The 23,477-nt window shown below is 43.4% G+C and overlaps 1 protein-coding gene across 1 annotated transcript in view; it reads right to left on the reverse strand.

Annotated features, from left to right (window-relative positions):
• Positions 1-364: 364 nt before the first annotated feature.
• The window catches only part of LOC144722913 (keratin, type 1 cytoskeletal 11-like), a 29,306-nt gene continuing 6,193 nt past the window's right edge, over positions 365-23,477 (reverse strand). Inside the window, exons 4-13 of the mRNA XM_078601331.1 lie at positions 23,275-23,439; positions 18,417-18,542; positions 16,852-17,068; positions 15,008-15,040; positions 9,783-13,826; positions 7,238-7,355; positions 2,722-3,777; positions 2,397-2,555; positions 1,316-1,411; positions 365-1,183 (exon numbers count right to left, since the gene is read on the reverse strand). Coding sequence (XP_078457457.1) covers positions 13,723-13,826; positions 15,008-15,040; positions 16,852-17,068; positions 18,417-18,542; positions 23,275-23,439 — 645 coding nt within the window. The 3' untranslated portion in view covers positions 365-1,183; positions 1,316-1,411; positions 2,397-2,555; ... (1 more) ...; positions 7,238-7,355; positions 9,783-13,722. The remainder of the gene's footprint in view (positions 1,184-1,315; positions 1,412-2,396; positions 2,556-2,721; positions 3,778-7,237; positions 7,356-9,782; positions 13,827-15,007; positions 15,041-16,851; positions 17,069-18,416; positions 18,543-23,274; positions 23,440-23,477) is intronic.

A 23,477-nucleotide genomic window follows, 5' to 3' on the forward strand; every position in this document is an offset into this window, starting at 1 on the left:
TTCAACTCAAATTTTCAAGGCAACCGACTGCACAGAATTTTTGAGTTGAAGATATCAACTTAATTTTTTAAGTTTTGAAGAACAACAATTATTAAGTTGCGTCAGCTAAGTTAGTTCAACTCAAATTTTCAAGGTAACCGACTGCACAGAATTTTTGAGTTGAAGATATCAACTTAATTTTTTAAGTTTTGAAGAACAACAATTATTAAGTTGCGTCAGCTAAGTTTTTCAAGTTCGTACAACTAAGTTTTTTTAGTTCAAGTTACTGGAACTTTTAAGTCTGTAAAAGCTTACTATTTTGAGTTTAAATTACCCCCCCCCCACACACACACACACACTAAATCATCCACTGACAGTAAAACTGTTAATTTATGCATGTTTATTTGAACGACTTTGGCACAGCTTTACAATTCCATAATGACATCAGTATGGGCATTGGGCAATGTAAACGAGTTATACCCAAAGCAAATACATCTTTTTTTTTACTTTCCGACTCTTGTTGAGACCTTACAAATAATGCAATATTGTCAAAGATGACCGATAAACAGTTGTATAGTGCCTAAGTATTAATTCAGAAATGTGTAAATCCCCAGCTGAAAAAGCCAAATTGTCTAAACGTTCTGAATTATCTGAACTTTGAAATTAGCCAAAAATGCAAACACGCAGGCTATAACAGTAATTGTGAAACACAGCTTGCTTCTACTGAGAAACAATCAATATTCTCGTGACAGTTATATGACAGCTACAAATAACAGATTTTTTTTTAGTCAAAATAAAAGAACAACATAAAAACTATAAGGTGGTCCATGTGAAGACTTACAAAATATCCAAACATAAATGAACAAACATGATAAAATAAATCTTCCCCATGGAAAATGAATCACTGGTTTAACAGCTTGGTCTTGAAGCTCCGGACACGCTGTGAGCAATTGGTGGACATTTCCATGAAAATGTGCTGGATAGTTTCACAGGTATACTTGATGTCTTTTGGGAACTCCATGTTAAGGGCATAAAGCAAGCCAAAAAGATACGCAAGCGCAGTCGGGGTGTCTGGGATGTCTTTCAGGACAATGGTTTCCTCCAACACAAGGGCAATATTAATGACTGTGTCGTCATCATCATCAAGCACTGTGAGGACCCCCATCTTGATGCCTTTCACCTGTTTGTCATCTGCATCAGTTGCCTGACAAAACAAAAACACCACTGAAATAATGTCCTGTAGAAAACTAGTCAATAAAGAGTGATGTCTATTTGTGTATGGCCTCTTTGCTATACAACACTACTAAAAGCTGAAGGTCTTCCAAGCTGCACTCACCAGGCATCTAGAGAAAAGCTTCTCAGTATTCTCCCGCAGAAATATGGGAAGACCTTCCACAGCTGCCTGTCTGCGATGACTTGTGATGTCAGATGTCTGTTTTGGAAGAATATAAAAACAAACAAATACTTTTGTTTAGCTCTGTGAAATGTACTCCTGTATGTGCACTTGGTTCCATTTGTATTCCCATCTCTACAATTGTGCATGTAGGCAGATAAAATAATTGCAGGCTCTGTTAGTTTGTTAGTGTTTATTTTTGTCTTTTAAGGATAAGTTCACTATTTTGCACTTTGAGCCCTTGCACTTTTATCTTGGCTGAAATAGAGTGTTTGACGAACACTCAACGAACACCACTAACCAATCGGTGAGTTGCACATCTTTGAAAACGAACGTTTAGGGTTGATTTAAAGACAGGTTTGTGAATGCATGTAGCTAGCCATTCTGAAGCATGGCAGGGCCGATTCTAAATCAGCCAAAAGCTCAAGACTGGACCAATAGTCAAAATTCGGGTGTCAAACACTATTTCATCAACCCACAGAGGAGGCTCAAAGTGCAAAACCGTGAACGTATCCTTTAAATATTACTGTATTAAATAGACAATCAAGATGGAACTCGCTCACCAATGTAGCTGATGCAAAAAAATTATTAAGTTATATTCCATCAAAAGTGCAGAGTGCTAGCTTGGTAGTTCCTTCTTGATTAATGGTTTAAATATTAGTGGACAAACTGAAGAAAAGGGTAACACTTTACAATAAGGTTCATTTATTAAACATTATTTAATGTATTAACTAACATGAACTATACATTTGTTATAGTATTTAATAATCTTTGTTAATGTTAGTTAATATGAATAAAGCTGTTCATTGTTTGTTCATGTTAGTTCACAGTGCATTAACTCATGTTAATAAGATTTTAATAAAGTATTAGTAAATGTCGAAATTAACATTAACAAAGATGAATAAATGCTGTATAAGTGCAGTTCATGATTAGTTAATGTTAACTAATGTAGTTAACTAATGTTAACTAACGAACCAAATTGTAAAGTGTTACCAAGAAAGGGCCTTGTAGTCAATATAACAACCTGTTTGTCAAGCATTTCCAAAAGGGTTTCCATCTCTCGACTAAAGGCGCACTTCCTGGCACGATACAATTTCAGCAGACGAGGGGTCAACATCTCAAGGGCAGCTTTAAATGTTCCCATCAGGTCCTTGGTGGTCACACGAGTGAACTCTTGACAAATCTGAATTAAACAAATGCAATACAAATACAACAAGCTGATAGTGTGATTTCATTGTTATAATTAAGACTGCAAACTCAAAGCCATAATACAAATTAACCTACATACACTATCATGGAAAAAACATAACACAAATGCACCAAGTTCAAGAAAAAAAAAGATTCCTTACCTGTTCTTCAAGAAATAGACCGGGCCACCTCTCCAGAACCTCTGAGACCATGGGCTCCATCTCTACAATCTCCATTCTCCTAAGGGAGAATGTGATGTCCATCTTCTGTTTGATGAACTCCATGTCCTTGTTTTTCTTCTTCATGGCTTCAACCAGGGAAGACCTCAGGTCTTCCAAGTCATCCTGGGTGTAGCTTTCAGGATGATCTGGTACATGGTTGACCTCACCTCGTTTTGGTTTTTTCAAGGAAAACCTTCCCTCCGGACCACCATCCCCATCATCATCATCTCTTCTTTGCCTGTTGACACCATGATCATCCGCCTCCTCCCTTCTTGATCTCCTGTTGACACCAACCTCATTACATCCAGCTTGACGTAGTTTTGATCTGTAGTTCCCCATCTTGTACTTTATGCTGGTTGTCCATCCCGCATATCCAGTACCACCACCAGGCTCTTTGAGGCAGGGATGTTTGTTGACAAGTTCAGCAGCAACAGAATCAAACTCATGTTTTTCAGGGTAGGCTTTCACAGAAAATATTTCTTGTGCCAACTTGTCCAGAATCTCTTTTTTCACATCTCTGGTTACATGTAAACCCTTCCCAAATAATTCAAACGTGTCATTCCCCTTGCGGAGTATCAGTTCCACATCATATGAGAATTCTGGTACTGGGAACGGAGTGGGCCACTGTGAAACATTCCTCCTATATGTCCGCACAACTGAAGATAAGCTGTGGATTGAGCCTGGAGATCCAATGATGGCTGTGTCAAGGGAAGAGATGGAGGATGACCGAGTTGGTGTTGGAGGTGGTGGTGATGGCATGTCCTCATTGCTCCACAGAATATGCAAGACAGCCTTTTCTGAAGGTAACTCTGCTATGTCAATCAGGTTGCAAACTGCCTGGCCAAAGTCTGAGTCTTCATACTGTATACAGAATTCACCCACAAGTTCAAGTTTTTGACGCAGTTCATTGTACAGTTCCTCTAAAGTTTCAGGAGCTTTGGTCAGCCGAATCTTACGGACGAGTTTGGGATTTATGTGGACCAGAAGCAACAAAGCCTGTGAGGACAAAAGAAGAACAGATATTTGCATGACACTTTAAACTGAAGCCATATACAGTCATGGCCAAAAGTATTGGCACACCTCAAGAATTGTTGGTTTTTAAGCAAAATTCGCAAACTTTTGAAGGTTTTTTGATAAAATAACCAAACCAGGATATTTTCAATAGCTCAACACAACTGAAACAACAATTGGTTTCCCCAAATGTAACAGAATATATCACCAAAATACTGTGGAAAGTGAATACTGCATGGTCGAAAGTATTGGCACCCTTCACAACAAGTGTCTTTTGCCGTGATAAAAGCACACTTTTCAGTGTTAAAATCCAGTGCTAAGGTTATGGGTAGTCAGACGTCAGCTGTGGTAGCACTCCTGAGAAATATCAGCCCATTTCTAACGGACAAAAATCTCCAGTTTACTTACTATACATCTGTTGGTTTATATGGACAGTATAAGGTTTTCTTCAAGTAGAATCGACTTTATTATCCTTTAGAAATGGGCTTATACTTCTCAGGAATGCTACCACAGCTGATGTCTGACTATCCATAACCTTAGCTGTGGATTTTAACAATGAAAAGTGTGCTTGTATCACAGCAAAAGACGGTTATTTTGAGTGCCAATACTTTTGACCATGCAGTATTCACTTCCCGCAGTATTTTGGTGATATTTTGTGTTGAATTTGAGGAAACCAATTTTTGTTGTTTCAGTTCTGTTGAGCTATTGAAAATATCCTGGTTTGGTTATTACATTAAAAACACCTTCAAAAGTTTGTGAGTTTTGCTCGAAAACCAACACATCCGGAGGGGTACCAATACTTTTGGCCATGACTGTACCTTGAAGACTTAAAATCAAGTCATTAACACATGACAAAATTATGAAAACATACAAACAGAAAGGTGCTTACCATTTCAATTTACTGCAGTAGCCAAGCCCTTGGGGTCACCATCAAAGTTCTACCAACTTGGTATGCAGCCAATGGGTGGTAATCGTTCAAAGTCTCTGGATCCAGGATTTCTACATCTGAGTGACAGTTATCAATAAGTTGGTAAGACCGATAATGTTCCATGTACCAAGATGATAATCTTGCGGTGACAAAATACACTTTACACCACTTGTCCACCAATATGTGTAGTATTCTAAAGAATTCTGGCAGTCCACTGCATTCACCCGCAGACACTATCATGTCCCTCACATACTGGGTCCCATACAAATGTACTTCTTTAGCAAGAGACACATCATCTTCATTTGGGTACTTCTTTTCTAGTCCTGTCCTGAGCTTTTCATCTAAAGATGATATTTTCACTCTATCTACACTACCAACATGCAATTTTGGCTTGAACAATTGCTGTGTGTAAAGAAGATATGCCATGAGGTGTTGATGCTTAGTGGAAAGGGTGAGTAGTACATTCTTAAAACAGTGAGCATCATTGATTGCCTGTTTGAAAAAACTATGCTTAGACTCAAATCTAAACGTCCACAGATCCACTAATGGCCCAAAGCACCGTGTGAGATGCACATAGTGATCAATGAAGTGATGCTTTGGTTTCAACTTAAATTCAGGAAAGGTGTCAGTGAGTAACTGGCGATGGTCAGACAATTTATTCCCCAAGTAACATAATGTTCCCTCTGATAACGTAGTAGACACCGTAATCTCCACAATCTCTTTAAGGTCCATTAAAATTTCCCATGACTGCTCTTGTTCAGGTATATAGTTCCCGATCAAGAGAGGTAGCAAACGTAAAAGTGCCCAGTTTTCATGTCCGTTACCGTTTACCTTTCCAGATACAAGGCTTGTCTTTGTAATTGCATGTGGCTTGTTGACCAAATCAGAGAATTTGTATGGAAACTGTTTTATGCGGTTATTCAGTCCATCGAATGTAATGAAACCTTTTCTAATCAATTCTTTTAAACACAAACTTAATTCCGCTGCGACAACACCTTCAAATAGATCATGCAAAAGATCAGGGGGAAATCCAGTAACTGGGTGGAAGAAAGACAACTTACTTAAAGCACAGGATGATTTAACACCATTCACACATGGCTTAGGCTTATCACTCAACTTGAGTTGTTCCACAAAAGAATCGTGTTGCGTAGCAGTTCTCAGTGGAAAGTTCCTTGGCTCACAATTTCCAATTTGGTCTCGACTGATGCAACAAAATCTGCAGAATTTTTCGACATTTAAAGCTTCCTGAAAACCTGCTAAGCTATGTGCACCAAGGTTATCAGCACAGACACAGAACACTGTTCCCTTTACAAATGTATCTAGAGTCTCAATATACACTCCTATCTTTTCAAGATATCCAAGATCCTTAATCAAAGGATAAAGAAAGGCATCATACCCAAATTGTCTGACATCGACAGTTTTTCCAAGACAAGCCAGTTGAATTAGGGGGAGAGTAGAGCGAAACTTGCTTGGTAAATTCAACAAAATCCAATAGACAGCAGTAATTTTATGGATTTTTTTTGAGGACCCCAAAGGATTACATAGTTCCAGGTCATCTATGTAAAGTCCTATAGAGATACTTGCATCTTGCACACCCAGAAGACCATTGTCTTTGTAGTACTGTCCGTCTCGAAAAGAGCAAAATTTACCTGGGTTGTCCCCTTGACTAAACACCAACTTCTCCACAAAATCTGGCTGTCTCAACAAAGTCCCAAGAACCTGGAGGATTGAAACATAAACAAATGTTTGTTTATGGGTTATTTTATATGTATACTCAGTAGGCTGAATTACAGGGAACTTATCTTTAAAAAAAAGATTTCTCCTGTGATCAGTGGCCAATGCACCCTTTCCTTGAGTGCTTACAATTAATGGATTTGTTTCCAAGACAGCATCATTAATCTTATGGAGAACGCTATCATCTAATTCAATGCCGTGTTCTGCAAGCACTGCTTTGATACCTGGTTGCGAGTGGGATTTTGAAAGATGTAAAATATCATTAAACCCCTCAACTATTTTCTGTACAGCGTGTCTACTAACATGTAATTCAGTTTGCATACGTAGAAAAAATCCAGCAGCCCTGTGTTCAAGAGTCTCAGCATCTACATACTCCTCCTTTTCTTGGACATCTGAATTTCCAGAACTACCTGGAAGTGTATCTTCCTCACTACAGATACCTAATGGTTGGTCAGAGGAATCTGTCTCAATGGACACAGGTTCATTTTCTAAGTCTGCTCTTAAACAGGTTCTGATATCACCATGCTTGTGTTTCCTACTTTTGTGTGAACTAAAAGTCTTTAGATTGTTTGTTTTAAAACTACATCTCAAGAAGGGGCAACACACAGTCTCATGTTTTTTTAAATGGCGTCCAAGGTGTTTGAAGAAAGACTGTTGCGTGCAGATTTCCCGGAATTCACATAGATTACAAAAAAAGGTGAATTTATCATGTATTTTGGCTGTCCTAAAATGTGATCTGGTCAAATGTGACTTTAAGGCGCCAGGTGTTTTAAAAGTACATACACAGTCACCGTAAACACACGGCCAGTAAGCTCCTCTACCGTGCCTGAGCCGATGGTGCCTAAGCAGACGTTCTTGACTGGCACTGGCAAAGCTGCAGAAGCGACACTTCATAGAAAACCTAGCACAAAAATAAGAGGAGAAAATTAACACAGTGACATACTTCGCAACCGTTCACATTAATGCTGTTGAGCTTCAGGGCTAAAACACACAAAGGTAGGGCTGGGTATTGTTCAAAATCTTTCGATCCGGTGCCAATTTCGATACCTCAGTTTCGATACCGGTTCCTAGCGATACTTTTTTCGATACCAATTTTATGAAATCCATTTTAAAAAGATTACATAACTAGGGATGGGAACCGAGAACCAATTCTTCTTCAGAACCGGTGCCCAGTGAATCAATTCCTTGGAACCGTTAGCATGCCTGCTTAACAATTCCGCGTATCGGTTCCGCTCGTTGCAAATGTGTCATGATGTCACACACGCGCTGCATTGTTTTGATTAAGAACGTGGCAAACATGGCAGAGGCAGAAGTTCGACGCAGAAGTATAATGAGGCCTTTAACGGGACGCCATGTTGCTTTCCGACAAGCCATCGCGTGCTATCTCACACACATTCATACACTCACTCACTCTCATGCGCACACACACACACTTGCGCGCGCACACACACTCTCTCGCGCTCACTCACTCACACACGCGCACACATACACACTCACTCACTAGTGCTCACGCACACACTCTCGCTCACTCACTAGCGCACACACACTCTCTCGCGCTCACTCACTCACACACAAACGCACACATGCTCACTCACACACACACTCACTTTGAGAAGTAGCTCACCTATACTTTTAGATTTGTTCTGAGGTTGCTACACATAATTTGTGTATACAGTATGTGCTCTGTCTTCTGATCAGATATTAAAGCGAGTTAATACAAACAAACACATTTGTACTTATTCCCTCACCCAATGAGAATCGATAAGGAATCGGATCGATAAGCAATCGTTAAATCCTTATCAATTCCCATCCCTATACATAACACATTACCTCAGAAAAACTTTGGTTTTATTTTTTTAGTTTGACTCATGCTCCTTAGCCAGTGCACAAAGGAACACATTTTTTTTATAAAGAGCTCATGCTCACCAAAACTGATTTTTAAAAAATAAAAAAATACAGTAAAACTTCATATTGTGAAATAGTATTACAATTTAAAATATTATTTTAATATATTTCAAAATGTAATTTACTCCTGTGATATCAAAGCTGAATTTTCAAAATTATTACTTCAGTGTCAAATGACCCTTCAGAAATATGAAAACAGTTTGCTGCTTAATATTTTGGAAACTATGATAATTTTTTTCATGATTATTTGATGAATAAAAAATTCAAAAAAGATTTATTTAAAAACGAAATATTTTGTAACATTACACGTTGTAATGTCACCCTTTGATAACTTTAATGCATCCTTACAGAAAACAAATTCTGACAAACCAACACATTTTTGAACGACAGTGTGTAACGTTACATTCAGTAGGTTATTTATTGAAATATAAACACTGGAGTGATCAACAAGGTATCTCTTCATTTACCAGTCGAAGACGGAGCAACTTTCTGCTCTTATGTTTACTCCGTGCACTGTCAAGGTCTTCATCATATTTGTCGTGGTACCGGTCTTTGCAGCAATTATTTTAATGCGAATACTGAATCGCGCGCTGTTGGCATCGAGCCTGGAGAAATGTACCCACACTTTTGATCGACTTTTCCACATCTTTAAGGTATTATGTGTGTGTGCTCGCGTCTCATATGAATATGTGCGCGGAGAGTTTGTGTGTGTGTGCTTGCGTCGTCTCATATAAGTATGCGTGTGAAAAGTTGTGGGTGCGCGCGCGCGTCTCATAATATGAGTGTGCGTGAGCGACTTTATGTGTGTCGTTGTGCATTTCATATGTATTTGTTTGAGCACTGACGTTGACGAGTTAACTCCTTAGGTAACGTTATCGAATTCTGGAACTGGAACCGAACCACATGTCATTTTTAGATAAAGTTACTCGATAGTATCGAGGCAATTCGGTCGGTAACGTTACCTAAAAAGTATCGAACTCGGCAACTTACCCAGCCCTACACAAAGGTCGCATGCTAGAAGCTATATAAATCTAGTTAACCGTATCAAACCGAAGTTTTGTATCAAAGTTTTAGCACGTTAGTTCTACCTTGATCACGAGCAGCAATGTGAACTGTTACCGCCGGTGCTTCGGTTTCAGGTCAATGAGCAAAGCAGACGTGCATAAAACAATGCCATATCATTCATCGAGAATAACAAACATAACGGCAACACAAATCTTTCAATTAATATGTGGACAAGAATTATATTGAGCTTAGCTGTTCAAAATAAGCTACGTTAGCTTCTAACCAATTAACGTTAGCAAGTGTGGGATTTTGTATTGCCATTAACGCCTCGCCTGGTTATGATTTATCGATTTTGTTTCGCGCAATGAAATGTAATACAAATACCAAATGCATATACATATTCATATGATTAGCTTACCTGTTAGAATGAATGTTGTTTATCTTCGGCCAAGAAGTCAGAGAAATTTACCGCTGGCATCGTGACAAAATGGCGGACGCAAACTTTCAAACTGTCGAAGAGAGCTCCAGGCAAAATCCTTGGAAACCCCGTGGCAGCCGGTTGCCATGACAAATTTCAAATGAGCATGCGCAGATAAGTTGACCTCACTTTAACTGGGTGTCAACTACAACTTAAAAATAAAATCAACTCAATTTATAAAGTAAGATGAACTTTTACTCAGAAACGTCTGAAAGTGAGTTCAAGTGGCTTACAACAGATAGTTCAAGTTCCAACTAGCAATTTTATTGTCAGTGAATGCAAAAATCTTAGTAAGGTGAACAATTTTGAGTTGTCATTTTTACAGTGCGGGCGCTGATGCTGGGAGTGAAAACCCTCCATGAACATCAATGGGATCACATGGTCCACTCGAATCACCACCCAGGAGAACACTGAGATCACCAGGACTACCAATGGGACCTCCCAGACTATGACTCTCACGACCTAGACAATGAAAGCGACCACAGGGGCTCCCAATTTGACTTACCAAGACTACCAAATTATTGGATGCTCACTCATGTATGAACACACATATGTGTCCGCTCATGCTTTAATGAGCACAGCAATAGATACTTATCCATGCAGATGTGTGCAGATTTTAACATGGGAATCGCCCATAAAAGAATGGAGATTCCTGTATGGATAGTGTGGGTCTTGCCGTGCAGCGGGTGCGTTCTATGCATTAGGAAAATAGGAATTGAGCATCGACTGTAATGCATAATGGCGAGTGGATCACAAACATTCGGTCGCCGTCTGCTGGCTTGCCAGGGTATGCCAGTACAGCAAGGAGGTTCATTTTTAACTCAAATTCCACGATATACGTGAACTGAGTTTTACTCATGTTCTCCAATTTTCTCGCACACGCATAAACACTCATTTAATGGAGTTGGCCAAACATCCCAATACAGTGTGGGGCAACAGAGCTTGTCCAATTGTTGGGAGCGCTGGGCTCTGGCTGCCTTCCCTGCCACTTGTCTGTGGTTTCCCGTGAAAAAAAAACTGCCCGCGTGACAAAATCTACTCCAGCTGCGTTTTGATCTGCTGCGATGTTCGTGAATAACTCGTACATCTAACGTACAGCTCATGGTCTGCACAGCATGTGCCAACCCCGGTCACGGGACCTCCCCTCCGTTATCATTGCCTTCCACACTCACCCCCAGATGTAGTGGTAGCAGATAGCATGTCCGAGTTTATCGCTCGAGTCCAAAGCTACAGGGATGTATTAATTATAAATCCTGTGCGCGTGCAGCCCTTGCGTCTATCCACTGCTGGATGAGGGCCTCGCCACGCCGTGCGGGTCGTGGCCGTTATTTGGGTACCTTGCTGCACACGATCACTCCAGCTGGAGTAGATTTTATTTTGTATACGGTGCCCTAACTGTGTAAAAGTCACGTGTAAAAGCATTCGCTAAATAAAATATATAAACTCCAGCACAACTCAAGCAGAACACATTGTCAGATAACAATAGATCTATATATTAATGCTTGGCAAGGAACTTGAACATGCTAAACCACGTACACACACACACGAGATAATTTATGTGCATGCAAGCTTACACAAATCCAACTACATAAGGAATACATTTTTAAAAAGCAACAATTCCCCGAAGTTAAAACCTATACCTCGATTGTATATTTTGCTTTGTATTACATCGATAACTGAACAGCATATTGCGTGGAGTAAAACACTTTAAACAAAAGTCATGAAATATACAGGAGGGTGGAATGCAATTACATCACGAGCCATTTGAGGAATGCCAATAACACAACTCAACATTGTGGAGGCAATCACCAGTCTTGTTATGTATCATGTTTTCTCTCATCATCATTTCTAATTTAGTCTTGGGTTCAAAGCTTCTGGCAACTCGAGAAATGTCTGCCGACACTCTCTCGACTGGCAGTGGCCTGCAGTTCCGGTCACGGGAATCCTCATTCCCAGCTGCCCAACATCTTTGGTCTCTTGAAGTCTCCCCTCGTTAAATACACTTGAACGTTGCTTAGAAACACCACGAACAGCATGCAGTCTTCAAAGAGTTCGCTTGAGTGGTGGAGTACCCGAATGTCGTTTTCCTTGACTGCGTTTGCCATTCGGTGTCTGCAATGTTGATTTATTTGCCATAACTTCCTTTTTACACTCAGATCCTTGAGTAGTGACTGTACTGTGTGGTGCCGGGACTTGCGAAGTCACGGCCGGTAATGTTGTCATTGCGGGCAGCCCGGGTTGCGGACTGCAGTACCAGCACTAGCGGTGGTTGGGCGAGCGCAGGTTAGCGCGGAGGCACCGCGAGCAGTGTGCGGTGCCGGCTCCCGGTGAGAGAGCGAGTGTCAGCCAGCCAGGGTTACCCTGGGGCATGACACTCTGGCTGACCTGTTGTCACGTGACCAGACGATACTGGAGGGGGGCCACCGGTGGACGGGGGTGGAGGGGTGGTCACGTGGTCCCGGATAGCTCTCGGGAACATTCGAGAAGGAACTCGAGGAGCCTGGAAGGTGGGCGGGGCTAAGGGCGGAGCCAGCCCCAGGCCGGGAGCATATAACGAGGGCCCCGTGAGGAGCTCGGGGTTCTTCAAGTGTTGGAAGATCCACGTCGGGGAGAAGACGACTCTAGCCACGCGGTCTGGGACCCAGCTTGTGGTCCGGACAGGGATAGCGAACCGTGTCTAGTTCTGCCGTAGCGTGGTTTAATGGGCATTCGAGACCCGAGCGTAGGTTGCGTTATGTTCGTGCTGTTGTGTGAATAAATAGTGTTGCTCCCAAGATAACGTCTGCGACTCAGTTGGACTCACTACACTTACAAAGCAGCTTCCGGCTGAATGTTTCTTACCCCCGTAGACAAATACAATCAATCAAAATGTAACATCTATACTTTTGATAACAGTCGAGCGATACAGCAACAGATCAGTTAGTGAAGTAAATTTCTAGCTACACTTGTGCTTATGGCTGTAACATAAAAAAACATTTGCATCTGAAAACGTTGGAGCTTCCATAAAACCGATATGCAGTGCATGATTCAGTGTGCTGTAGGTAGGATCGCTTTTATTGCAGGGAAAACACGCAAAATTGCTTTGCAACTTCACCGTAACCGCTGTGGGTTTTATTGGTGAGAAAAGCCAAATGGGCAGTATTTCAGCTGTTGTGGTTGGGCGCTACATCAAGCTGCCGCTGACACGCGCTGTACAGTATTCCCTTGTTATTCATAAACTTGCTATCCGCGATTTTGGCTGTTCACGAATCGCATCCGGAACTCTACGCGACTAACGCATCGAGAGAGAAATAAAGTGATGAGAGAATGTGATGAGATAAAATTATGAGATAATTTCTAAACTATTATTCAATATTTTAACATTTATTTGCACTTTGTTTATTATAACGAATATTAAATTGTGCTATACTAATTTTAATGTATTTAATAGCTTATTGGTGGGCTTATCTAAGGTAATTCATAAAAAAGATTTCGTAGGGCAAAATCACTCTCCGCAAAATTTTCTATTCACGAGTATCCCTGGCGAATAACGAGGGAATACTGCAGTGAACCTGCACAATATATTTTCGGTATTCTGCTATGATTTGACGCGACCAGCCTCCATTTTGTCAGCCAATGAGAATAATGTTAAGTTGGGGAGGACATGCGCCTTGCCAAGAAGGTCTGCAGTGTCCAACCTCCGTCAGCTGTTACCTATTGTGGAACAACTGCGCATGTATACCGGCGATGTAGTCACACGTGTCACTTTATACAACAGATACTTTTTTCCCATTTAAGAACTACGCTCCATAAATTATACTGTCCAGTTTAAGTCGTGCAATTCAAAACAAAGGGTTGCCGGTAATAACTACAGGGACGACGCAGGTATTTCCCATGTTCTTCAAGACTTCTCGTTACTTTCAGACACCTCTTCAGACGTGTTGATCACTTCACCATCCACAATGGTCTGAGTGATGACAACTTTCTTCCTCTTCTTAACCTCCTCTGCAATGAGATCGCCACCGCCATCACTTGCATCGTGCGCATCAGCGTGGTATAACATACGCCGTTTACTCATCACAATAGACTCGCATTTGAACGCGTTTTTAGTAATTTTATTTTCCTATAGCAGAAAACCTTACAGGAAAACGAGTGGTGAATTTGGTAGTTTGCATTCTACACTTGTTTACAAAAGGTAAGCCCCCAGACTCTTATGCAGTAGGGCCCTGCCAAGTTTTTCCAGTCAGCGGCGATGTTGCTGCTATGTGTAATCTAAAATGAGTCATTTGCAGGTAATTCTTCAGATTAGGATTGCATGTCGTTGTTTTATTTTAGCTTTGGGAGGAAACTAGAAAACCCACACAGAACAGTGAGAGAGAATACAAACTCCACACAAAAAGGTGGCCAAGTCAGGAATCGAACCCAGACGTTTCTTGCCATGAAGGACGAGTGTTATCACAGCGCTGCCCTGGTTGCTGGCTCAGCACCAGGATGTGGCCGGCAGTGGTGACAAGTCGCAATGCAGCCAGGGCCCACATCTCATGTCCGATAGTTACCTACTACGTATATATACACTGTACTAACATAATCTATGACAAGTTTTAAGTCAAATTATTTACCTCCTCGTCCAGCAGGCAAAAGCATCATGTGACCTAATGGATTGACCATGGAAATTCCACTGAAATGCGTATTAAGTCATTGCAAACGGCCCTTCAGCGTGAACACTAAATGTTAATCAAGTGACATATTTACACATTTTATACCTCAGAGCTCAGCCGGTCTCATTAAATATCATTCAGTGTCCGACTATCCTGATGAAACCGAGCCAGAGTCTGCTTGTACTAAATCAATGATGTTGCAATTATGCACTTCCAGAGGGCCATTGGAATAGTGGGTTTCGTAAGAAATACTTTCAGGCTCAGTCAACAAAGACGCCAATGATTATTTTGTGGGATTTAACCATTCAGCTAAATATCAAATTTAAACAATTGGTTTTGTGCCACAATGTCATAGAGCTGTAAATATCAACTCACGACATTTAAGAACCCGGTTTAATTATGAGTAGCTGGCCAGATTAAAACTGTGATGTCACACCATGCTCAATGTACAGCCTTGACGCGAGAAGCGCAAGCCTCTGCGTTACACTGTCATATACATAAAGCGTTAATTTTAATAACAGATCGCACCTTTTGTAGCTGCAGCTGGGATAACGGGTGAACCTGTGAAAACAAATCGCAATCAGAACCAGATTAGTGAAACTTTTGGCACAACAACCTGTTCCAGTTTACATCCAGGTGATAACTTGACCGATTTAGTGTGGCACTATATCCAGATGTGAAAAGAGAAACTCATGGCTATCCACTTCACAGTCACTACCAGTGGCGGCTCCTGCAAAATCTCTCAGGGGGGGCAAATGTCTGGATGATTGATAAGGATGAGGTCCACCCATGCAATGGATAAATTAACAGCTTAAGCATGTAAAGGCAACTTCACTTCTTTAATATTAATGAAAAATAAAGTGACTCTTACAATACATCTTGTTTGTTTCTATACTCACTATTAAAACAAACCACTCAAGTTTCTTCTTTAAAGATTCCACTAGGTGGCGACAAATTATATTGTTGGATGAAACGTGCTTACGTATGATGACGTAAGCACGTATGATGACGTAAGCACGTTAGGGCGAGCCCTCCCGGAAGCCATAGAGAATGCATTGCAGCGCCCCCGTTCGAAAAAAAACATCTTTGAATGTAAGTCTATGGGACCACTCGGGGCGATTCTCAGCTGGAGGGAAATCGCCCAAAAAGAGGCGGTACTCCACAGAACGTAGCTTGACGCTGATTGGACTATATCCAGAGGCACAGTTACGGCTAGCGTGACTCTGTGGTTGAATGACATTGGTGGTGCGTCGCCCAATCGCCCTAATGAAGAAACCGCCCCTGGTCACTACCCATATGTGATGCACACTTCAGAGAACATAACACGGGTTGGACAGGTTAGCCGCCCTTACCCACACCAGGGAGAGATCGCAGCATCTGTGGCTGCGACATCACCACTGAGCGAGCCATGCATGTGTTAAGTTAAATTTCGCAATTTCCCTACATTTTGATCAACGTGAGAGTGCGTGACATTGTAATCAGTTACTTGTACATGGAAATACGTTATTACGAAAGTGGATGAATATGTTATTGCAAATGTTAAAAATGAAGCCATGAAATGCAAGGCTAACAGAAGTAAATTAATCACCATTCAATTTTCGCCAGCTAATAACCTATTATCTCTTTGTCAAGAATGTGAGGAACTTGTTAAATTAAGAAGACTCTCGTCAGTGCCTTTTGAAGTTATTGACCACCCATCACTGAGAAAGTGAATGCCCAAACACGCTGCCGTAATATGAAAACAAGCTGCCCCACCATTATTACTTTCATTAACTTTTAATTTTATTTTTTACCTACGTGACTTTACCGAAAAAACCTGAGAGTATAAATGCCCTGCATGCTCCACGTCCACCTGGCTGCCGCAGGGGTGGTGGCTCGGCCACAATTCACAACGTGCGTCTCGCCATCAAGAACTGTCCACTGCCACTCAGGCCCACTAGCTCCAGTCTGCTAGTCTAGTCTCTGGTTCCAAATATCTCTCACTACTCACACTGTACATTCAAATCACAAACGTAGTAGTGGCTAAATGAGATCTCGTTCAGGGTGGTGGAAGCCCAAGTACGGTTTAACTACCAGAGGCAGAGGAGCCTTCATTGGGCCAATAGCACCCACCAGAGGGTAGCATTGCCAAGGCAAAATCAGTCCCCATGGGACAATGTTTAGCCAAAAACATTGCGAGTGGCGTGGCTGCCACTTTGAGTAATATCAGCCGCCTACCAGTACCCCTTCACATTATAAGCTCTCATATAATGATTATCTTACGAGAAACTGGAGGCCACCATGGGAAAGTGAAATTTTCACCGGTAGCTAGCGGCAGCTTACAGAAATGGAGCCTAGCCCCAATGACTCCACTTGTCCCTAGTTGTACCCACTTTCCTCGCCCTCCAGCAGGCGCCGGTAGGTGCCGATCTCCTGCTCCAGCTTCATCTTCATGTTGAGCAGCTCCGAGTAGTCTCGGAGCTGGGCGTTGGTGGCGCCATGCACGGAGTGCAGGTTGCCCTGCAGAGCGCCGATCTGGTCGCCGTGTGAGGAGAGCTCCCGGGCGTTGTCGTGCTCTGTCTGGCGCAGCTGCTCCTCGAGGGAGCCGAGCTGCACGGGAGCCGCGCACGAAACCGTCAAGAGCGAGGGGACGACACCGCATGGGGATTTCGGTTCAGAATAGCTTTTTTTTGTTGGATTAGACCACAAAGTCACTTGACAAGGTCTGTTCAGGCCCCACGGTATGAAGTGCAGTCTCAGCACAGGCAAGTGTATTTTTGTTTACGTATGTGGTGCATTTCCGGCACAATATCTGCAACTCAAAGCGCCATCACATAAATGTCAACACAAAATGAGATAGATTATAAACAATGAGAAAAATATATATTTACAGTCTCTCCAACTCTTTTCTAATACCCACTCTATCTCTCTGGCTGTCTATTTTTGTGCTGTATATAAGGGCCATTGCCCACAACGTCGACTATCATACAGTTTTGTTATTTGTGCTTGTGCACTACTATCAACGCAGTATCACTAAATCTTTTGACCACATCTTTGTCGTTAAGAACCCTCCATGACCCGACACAGCCAGACAAATTCATCGTCACGTGTTTCATCTCACTCACTGGTGAGTTGAAGAAAGAACCTCACGAACGAATTTAGCAATTCTATACATGACGTTTCATTTTAACTTTGTCGAACATTATCAGGACAAAATCCAGGAAGTCATAATAACAATCTTAGAAGTCAGAATGGACAGATTTGGTTAAATCATTCCATGGCCTAACCCAAAAATATATTATGAATCATGTTATTGGCTGAAAAATCATGGCTATCTAGTCATAGAGATTTGGTTTTGATTTTCGGGTTATAAAGCAGGTTCGATACCCCACCTGCTATAAACGAGTCACCAACCAACTCTATTGCCAGGTCAACCAACTCTCCATACCAGTCCATTTGTCAGAGATATTTGCCTGCTCCGTGGCCAAAAAACACTCAGTCTTTGTGCATTATACAAAAAAACTAACAGTTGCTGAAGAGCTGTATTATGGTCCTCTCATCTTAGGTCACCATCAAATAAATGTAGGCAGATGTCACCGACTGACAGCAGCAGCAGTGAGAGAGGCAAATCTAGATCAGTGTTGTTATTATTGGGACTCATCATTGCACCACAGCCACCAATGCTCACTGTTGCAAAGTCCGCCTCTGGGAACCATATCTGCAGAGTCGACACATTCACACTATGGGGCCCATTAGCTTGGCTAATACCGACGACAATCAAATCTGTAAATTACGAGAAAACCCATCACAACAGAATAGTGCACGGTGGAAAACGAAGACTTTTAAGCAACACGGAGAGTCGGACACAGCTGGCACATGGTGAGATCACTACCACCTAGTGGTGACCGCTGTTGTTGTGAGTGCCTATGTGCGAGTGTAAACGCGTGGAATATCTCACCAGCGCCATCAGAGATTCCAGCTCAACCGTTAACCCTTGCATCGTACGCCGAACCTCTGCCAACTCGGCCTTGGCTGCGGACGCTGCCTGGTCCTGCTGGAAACTTTGCACTTTGACCGACTCCAGCTGGGAATGCAGAAGCATGCAATTAGTAACGTTCCTGTAAACCCCTCAAAACCAGGGCAGCCTCATTCATTCATTCATCATGCATAGTCAGTGGATGACCATTGCACCAAACGTATGACCTCTTGTGAGAGCATTCGTATGAGCTGTTCTTGCTGCCATATACACCGGTGTCTCGAGTGATTGGTTTCATCCACGTATCACGGGGTGTGACCATGGGGGAGGCACCATTCCTTTGAGGGCTGCAGTCCACTTCAAACCTTAACCATCAACTGAAATGCGCAATTTGCTGCTGGAGCTTGCGCATCAAGATGGAGCAACGTGTCCACAGAGTGACAGAGCCGTCTCCCTCGAACTAAGCTCTCAATTGCTAGGAGACCAGTCGCAGCTGCAATGGTAACATTTCTCACAAAGTCGAACGATCGGATGCCAAGAAGGTGTCTTTGGCATCGCCTGTGGAAGGACTGCAACCGATCCAAATCAGCTATGTCCAGGCATCCACACCACACAACAACAAAACTGACAAAACACAGCACTGGTAGACTTTCAATTTGGTGCTCAGACTTAAACGTTTCTGGGACCAAATGCGGTTCAAGGCAGCCTCCGTGCAATTATAATACTCCTTTAGCAGGAGGGTCCCGAATGTTTGGACACTTTAATTTCACATACAGTGCTACTACTGTATGTGTTTGCCATGTGATGAAACGGGAAAAGACGCACAAAAAAGCAAGGAGAAAACATTCAAAATCTGCTGAGGAAAAACATTCAGAAACCTACTTGCTGAATTGCTCAATAAGCCAAGTTGCATCCTCAAGAAAATGAGTGAAAGGGTGTGTTGTGTGCAGCTTGACAGGAGGGCCAGGGGAAGGAGAACGTGAGAATGTGCCAAGTTCCCTTCGGCTCTGGAGAAAAACTGGCGGAGTGCACACCACGTGAGGAAGTCCCCATTTGCCACGTGGCCAAATGTGCCCTGGCTCAGCGGCGGCCTTGGCTGGAAATGGAGCCACAATATTATCAGCTGCGTGTCCGTGATAATTCGGCTTGCAAATAATGTTTTTTTTCCGAGAGAACGTTTCATGCCCCAAGGTGGCTGTTACCAAAATCTTCTTGCCATCCTCAGAATTTAGACCAACCCGTCAGTACGAGGACGCATCCTCCATATAGTGCCAGAGGGGGGAAATTATGGTGTTGGAGCACCGAGCCAGCGCCGCTGGGACCCACGGTGTTTAGAGCACCAGGTTTGGTTTAAGCAAGTTCTCGGCGTGTACCACTGATCGGTCGGTCACCAATGACTCCATAAACAATTCGCTGTTCGATGTGTCGCTTCAGCCTTGCCCACACATTGATGATAATGTACATCAAGCGAGTGACATTCAGTAAACTGCGAATTACAGAGCACTTTAAAAAGACATATGAATAGTTACCTAATAGCAATTATCGAGTACCATACAACGCCTTCAATAAACAATGTATTCCTAAATAAACGAATTTATATCTATAGGTCCTTTTTGAAAGTATTAAAAATTAGAAAAAATAAGAATAGGCAATATAAATATATAACTTCTTTACCCGAACTATAAGTGCTGATACATGTGTAGTGGGTTCACTTGAGAGACACACTAATGCAAGAGTCAACACATTTATTCTACGACCACAACGGGGTAACTACATAACCAGTAACCACAACGGGATAACTACATAACCGGTGACCACCACGGAGTAACTATATCGTGGGTCAGGCACACTGCCTGACCCACGATGCCGAGCACGAAAACCGGAGACCGAGGAGGAGACGCAGCACGGCGGGTTCCATTTCAGCAGACAGCCCCAATGCGGCCCCGGAACCTCCCTTTTATGCCCCGCACCAGAAGGTTCTGGGCCCGACACCACGTGTCCCTTCTGCCACCTTTGGCCCACATCCTTACCCTGTCCTGTCACGTGCCCTTGCCAGCCCCCTCTATGCCAGCCACCAGAACCATGCTCCCCTAGGGACCCTTTCCATGACATAGCGTACCCTGCTGGCAGGGAGGGCTACTACACTCCCAGTTCCCCTCTCTATAAGTAACTGGCGCTCGGCGCCATAGTGACCCATTATGTCACTACACTTATATTGTCTTTGTACTGTATGCCTTTTGACATTCTCTAGCCTAACACTGGTGAGAGAAGGCCGTGAGAGAAGGCCATAAAGAAGGCTGTTTCTGATGTAGGCCAATCAGTTTCAAAGACAATGCATATATTATCCATTGTGGAGTTGTCACCTAGCCAAACAGAATGTCCACCAACAGCCGAATCCTGACGACACGAGGCATTGCTCACTCGCGAGCCTTCGGGCATTTATTTGCCTCGTAAACATTAGGAATATAACACGATTGGAATAAACTGGTGATTAAGTCATTAAAGATGCCATTTCATCATCCTTGTTATGAGAGGCATCGGATTAAATTGTGAAGAGTCATTACGTGTACCCAGCAAGAATTTCAATTTGTGACATCACAAAACTACTCTCCACTACATGTAGTGGTCTCAAATCAGCCCCCTACCTTTTTTTAGAAATTGGTGTGGCCCACTTCACTCAAAGAGTTAAAGTCTTTCTCAGTCTTTAGAGAGACCTTTTTTGGTGGCTCCTTGATTGGGATAATTGCCGAAATTCCTTGTTGTGCCTGAATGCGGTAAAAACGCCCAGAGAGCCAATGCGCACAAACGGAGGATATTCAAACTGTGCAAAATCGTCCCTCTTAAACCTACTTGCTGCACTGCTTCCCTCTGTAGTGACTTGTAGCGTCACTACCGTGTGGGCCTACACACACTCATACGCGTAATGTCACTATATGGGGGAGCGTCACTACCACGCACACATGACGTCATCACGTCTGGATGCGGGAATGACGTCACGGCCGGTTCGGGGGGGTCTGGAGGCCGTGGGTCAGTACCGCAGGAGTTGTGTGAGGCTGTGGCACTCTGGATGAACCCGGCTGGACACGTGACCGGATCAAGGTGGGGGACGGGGGCCCGGGGGAACCTTGGGGGCCACGTGGACAGAGGAAGAGCCTTCTCGAGAGTTATCAAGGGTGGGCGTAGCCGGGGTATGGGCCGGACACGCCGAGGCGCATATAAGCGGCCTCCGCACCGGGTTCGAGGCTGCTTGGGTCCGGGATGAAAATGCCTCATGAAGACGCCTCGTGAAGAAGAAGAGTCAAGTCTCCAGACAAGACCCCCCTGGGTATATGGAGGTGCGGGCTATCCCAAAAATATTTTACATGTGTGACGTGTCATAACTCGTTTAATGTTTTCATGGCAGGACTATCCACTATGCAACACTTACCTTTGACTAAAGTACTGCTGAATAAACCACTCACACTAAAATTGCACATGTCATCACGTTTTAAATTATTCAAAATGTTTGTACAATGAAATGACAATATTTGAAGTGGGTGCACTTTATTTACCGTAATACTTTCAGTAGCTGTAGGGGGGTGCGAACGTTTCAGCTGAGGCTATGGATTGCACAATGGGAAGGGCCTTAACAAGCATCTACCAGACGTGGAATCATAATTGCAGAGTCCCTAAGGCTGCTGTTATTAGCGGAGCACTATACAGTCGCGACCATGAGCTTTGTTTCAAACTTCCAATGGCTTTGTTGCCAGGAGGCAATGGAGTTACTGTAGTGCCGCTAATGTCTGCGCAGTGCACAATCTACCAGTGCTAAAACTATACAGGGGTAACTACCGGTTCAGGAGCTGTAATATGATAAGGTCGAATGCTGGTAAGCCTAACAGTACGCTTACTTATCTACCAGTTATGTGTTACTTATGTAATAAAGGACTTCGTCACACACTGCTGGTCTCTGTTGCTCTTCATTTAGCTTCTTGCTCGCACCCCGCTGGTCCTGACAGCGGACCAGCGTCTCCTCACGCGCGCCCCGCACGCGCTCCCTCGTCAGTCCTTCCGCTCCCCCACTCCGCACACCGCTGGCCGACGGTGTGCCGAAGCTCCTCCAGCCACGTGGCTGATGGCGCGGATCCCCTCCGGCCACCCAACGTGGTCCAGCTTCTTCACTCCAACAACTGACCCGGAGCCCTTCCGGGCTCCCACCTATATCCCCTTTACCACGTGATCCTGTCTCCTCCCCTTCCGGACCGTCAGATCCGGCCTTCCCATAGCGCCCTGCTGGCTCCACCCCCATTCACCTCGCTTCCGATTGGACCCGAGGTGAACGGCAGGCCCTCCCATATGCCCCCCATACTGGGCTCCGCCCCCCAATAGCCCGGGCCGTATGATTGGGCCAGAGCCCAGCAGCGAACCCCGTTTACGCTCGCATTACACTTATTTATTGGATATTTACTTTTGTTACTTATCTACTGTTTTAAGTTCACTCGTTTCCCGTTAGTTTGTTTTCTTTCTGCACGTTATGATTTTAATGTTAACAATTGATAGTGGAATGTATTACAAATGTAAACTTTGTATTAATATGATGGAATTAAGCTGCGGTAACGACGTTAAAGATATGAATGCATGCGGGGTATATAGAGGTGCGGGCTATCTGAAATTTGTTTTACACAAAACGCTATTTTTGCGGGGTATATACGTCTGCGGGTTATATGCGGGGAAATACGGTACACCTCGACAGGCACCTCCTTGTCACCGTTTCTGGCGAGTGCTCCGCGCGACTGACCCTGGCGGCGAGGACTCTGCTCGGCTCGGCTCACCCTGACGGCGAGGGCTCGGCTTGGCTCACCTGCTTCCGGAACGCCTCCTCCACCTGGCCACGGTTGCGAGCAATGAGTGACTCGTACTGCTCACGCATGTCGCCCAACACCTTCGTGAGGTCCACCCCTTTGGCGCTGTCCACCTGGATGGACACGGAGGAGCCTTCCACCTGGGCTTTGAGAGCTCCCAACTCCTGCAGAGATAAAGACAAATGAGAAAATAAACTCGTGA

The sequence above is a fragment of the Lampetra planeri genome, chromosome 16 (genome assembly GCF_965212315.1).
Source record: "Lampetra planeri chromosome 16, kcLamPlan1.2.h2, whole genome shotgun sequence".
NCBI classification, from domain to species: domain Eukaryota; kingdom Metazoa; phylum Chordata; class Hyperoartia; order Petromyzontiformes; family Petromyzontidae; genus Lampetra; species Lampetra planeri.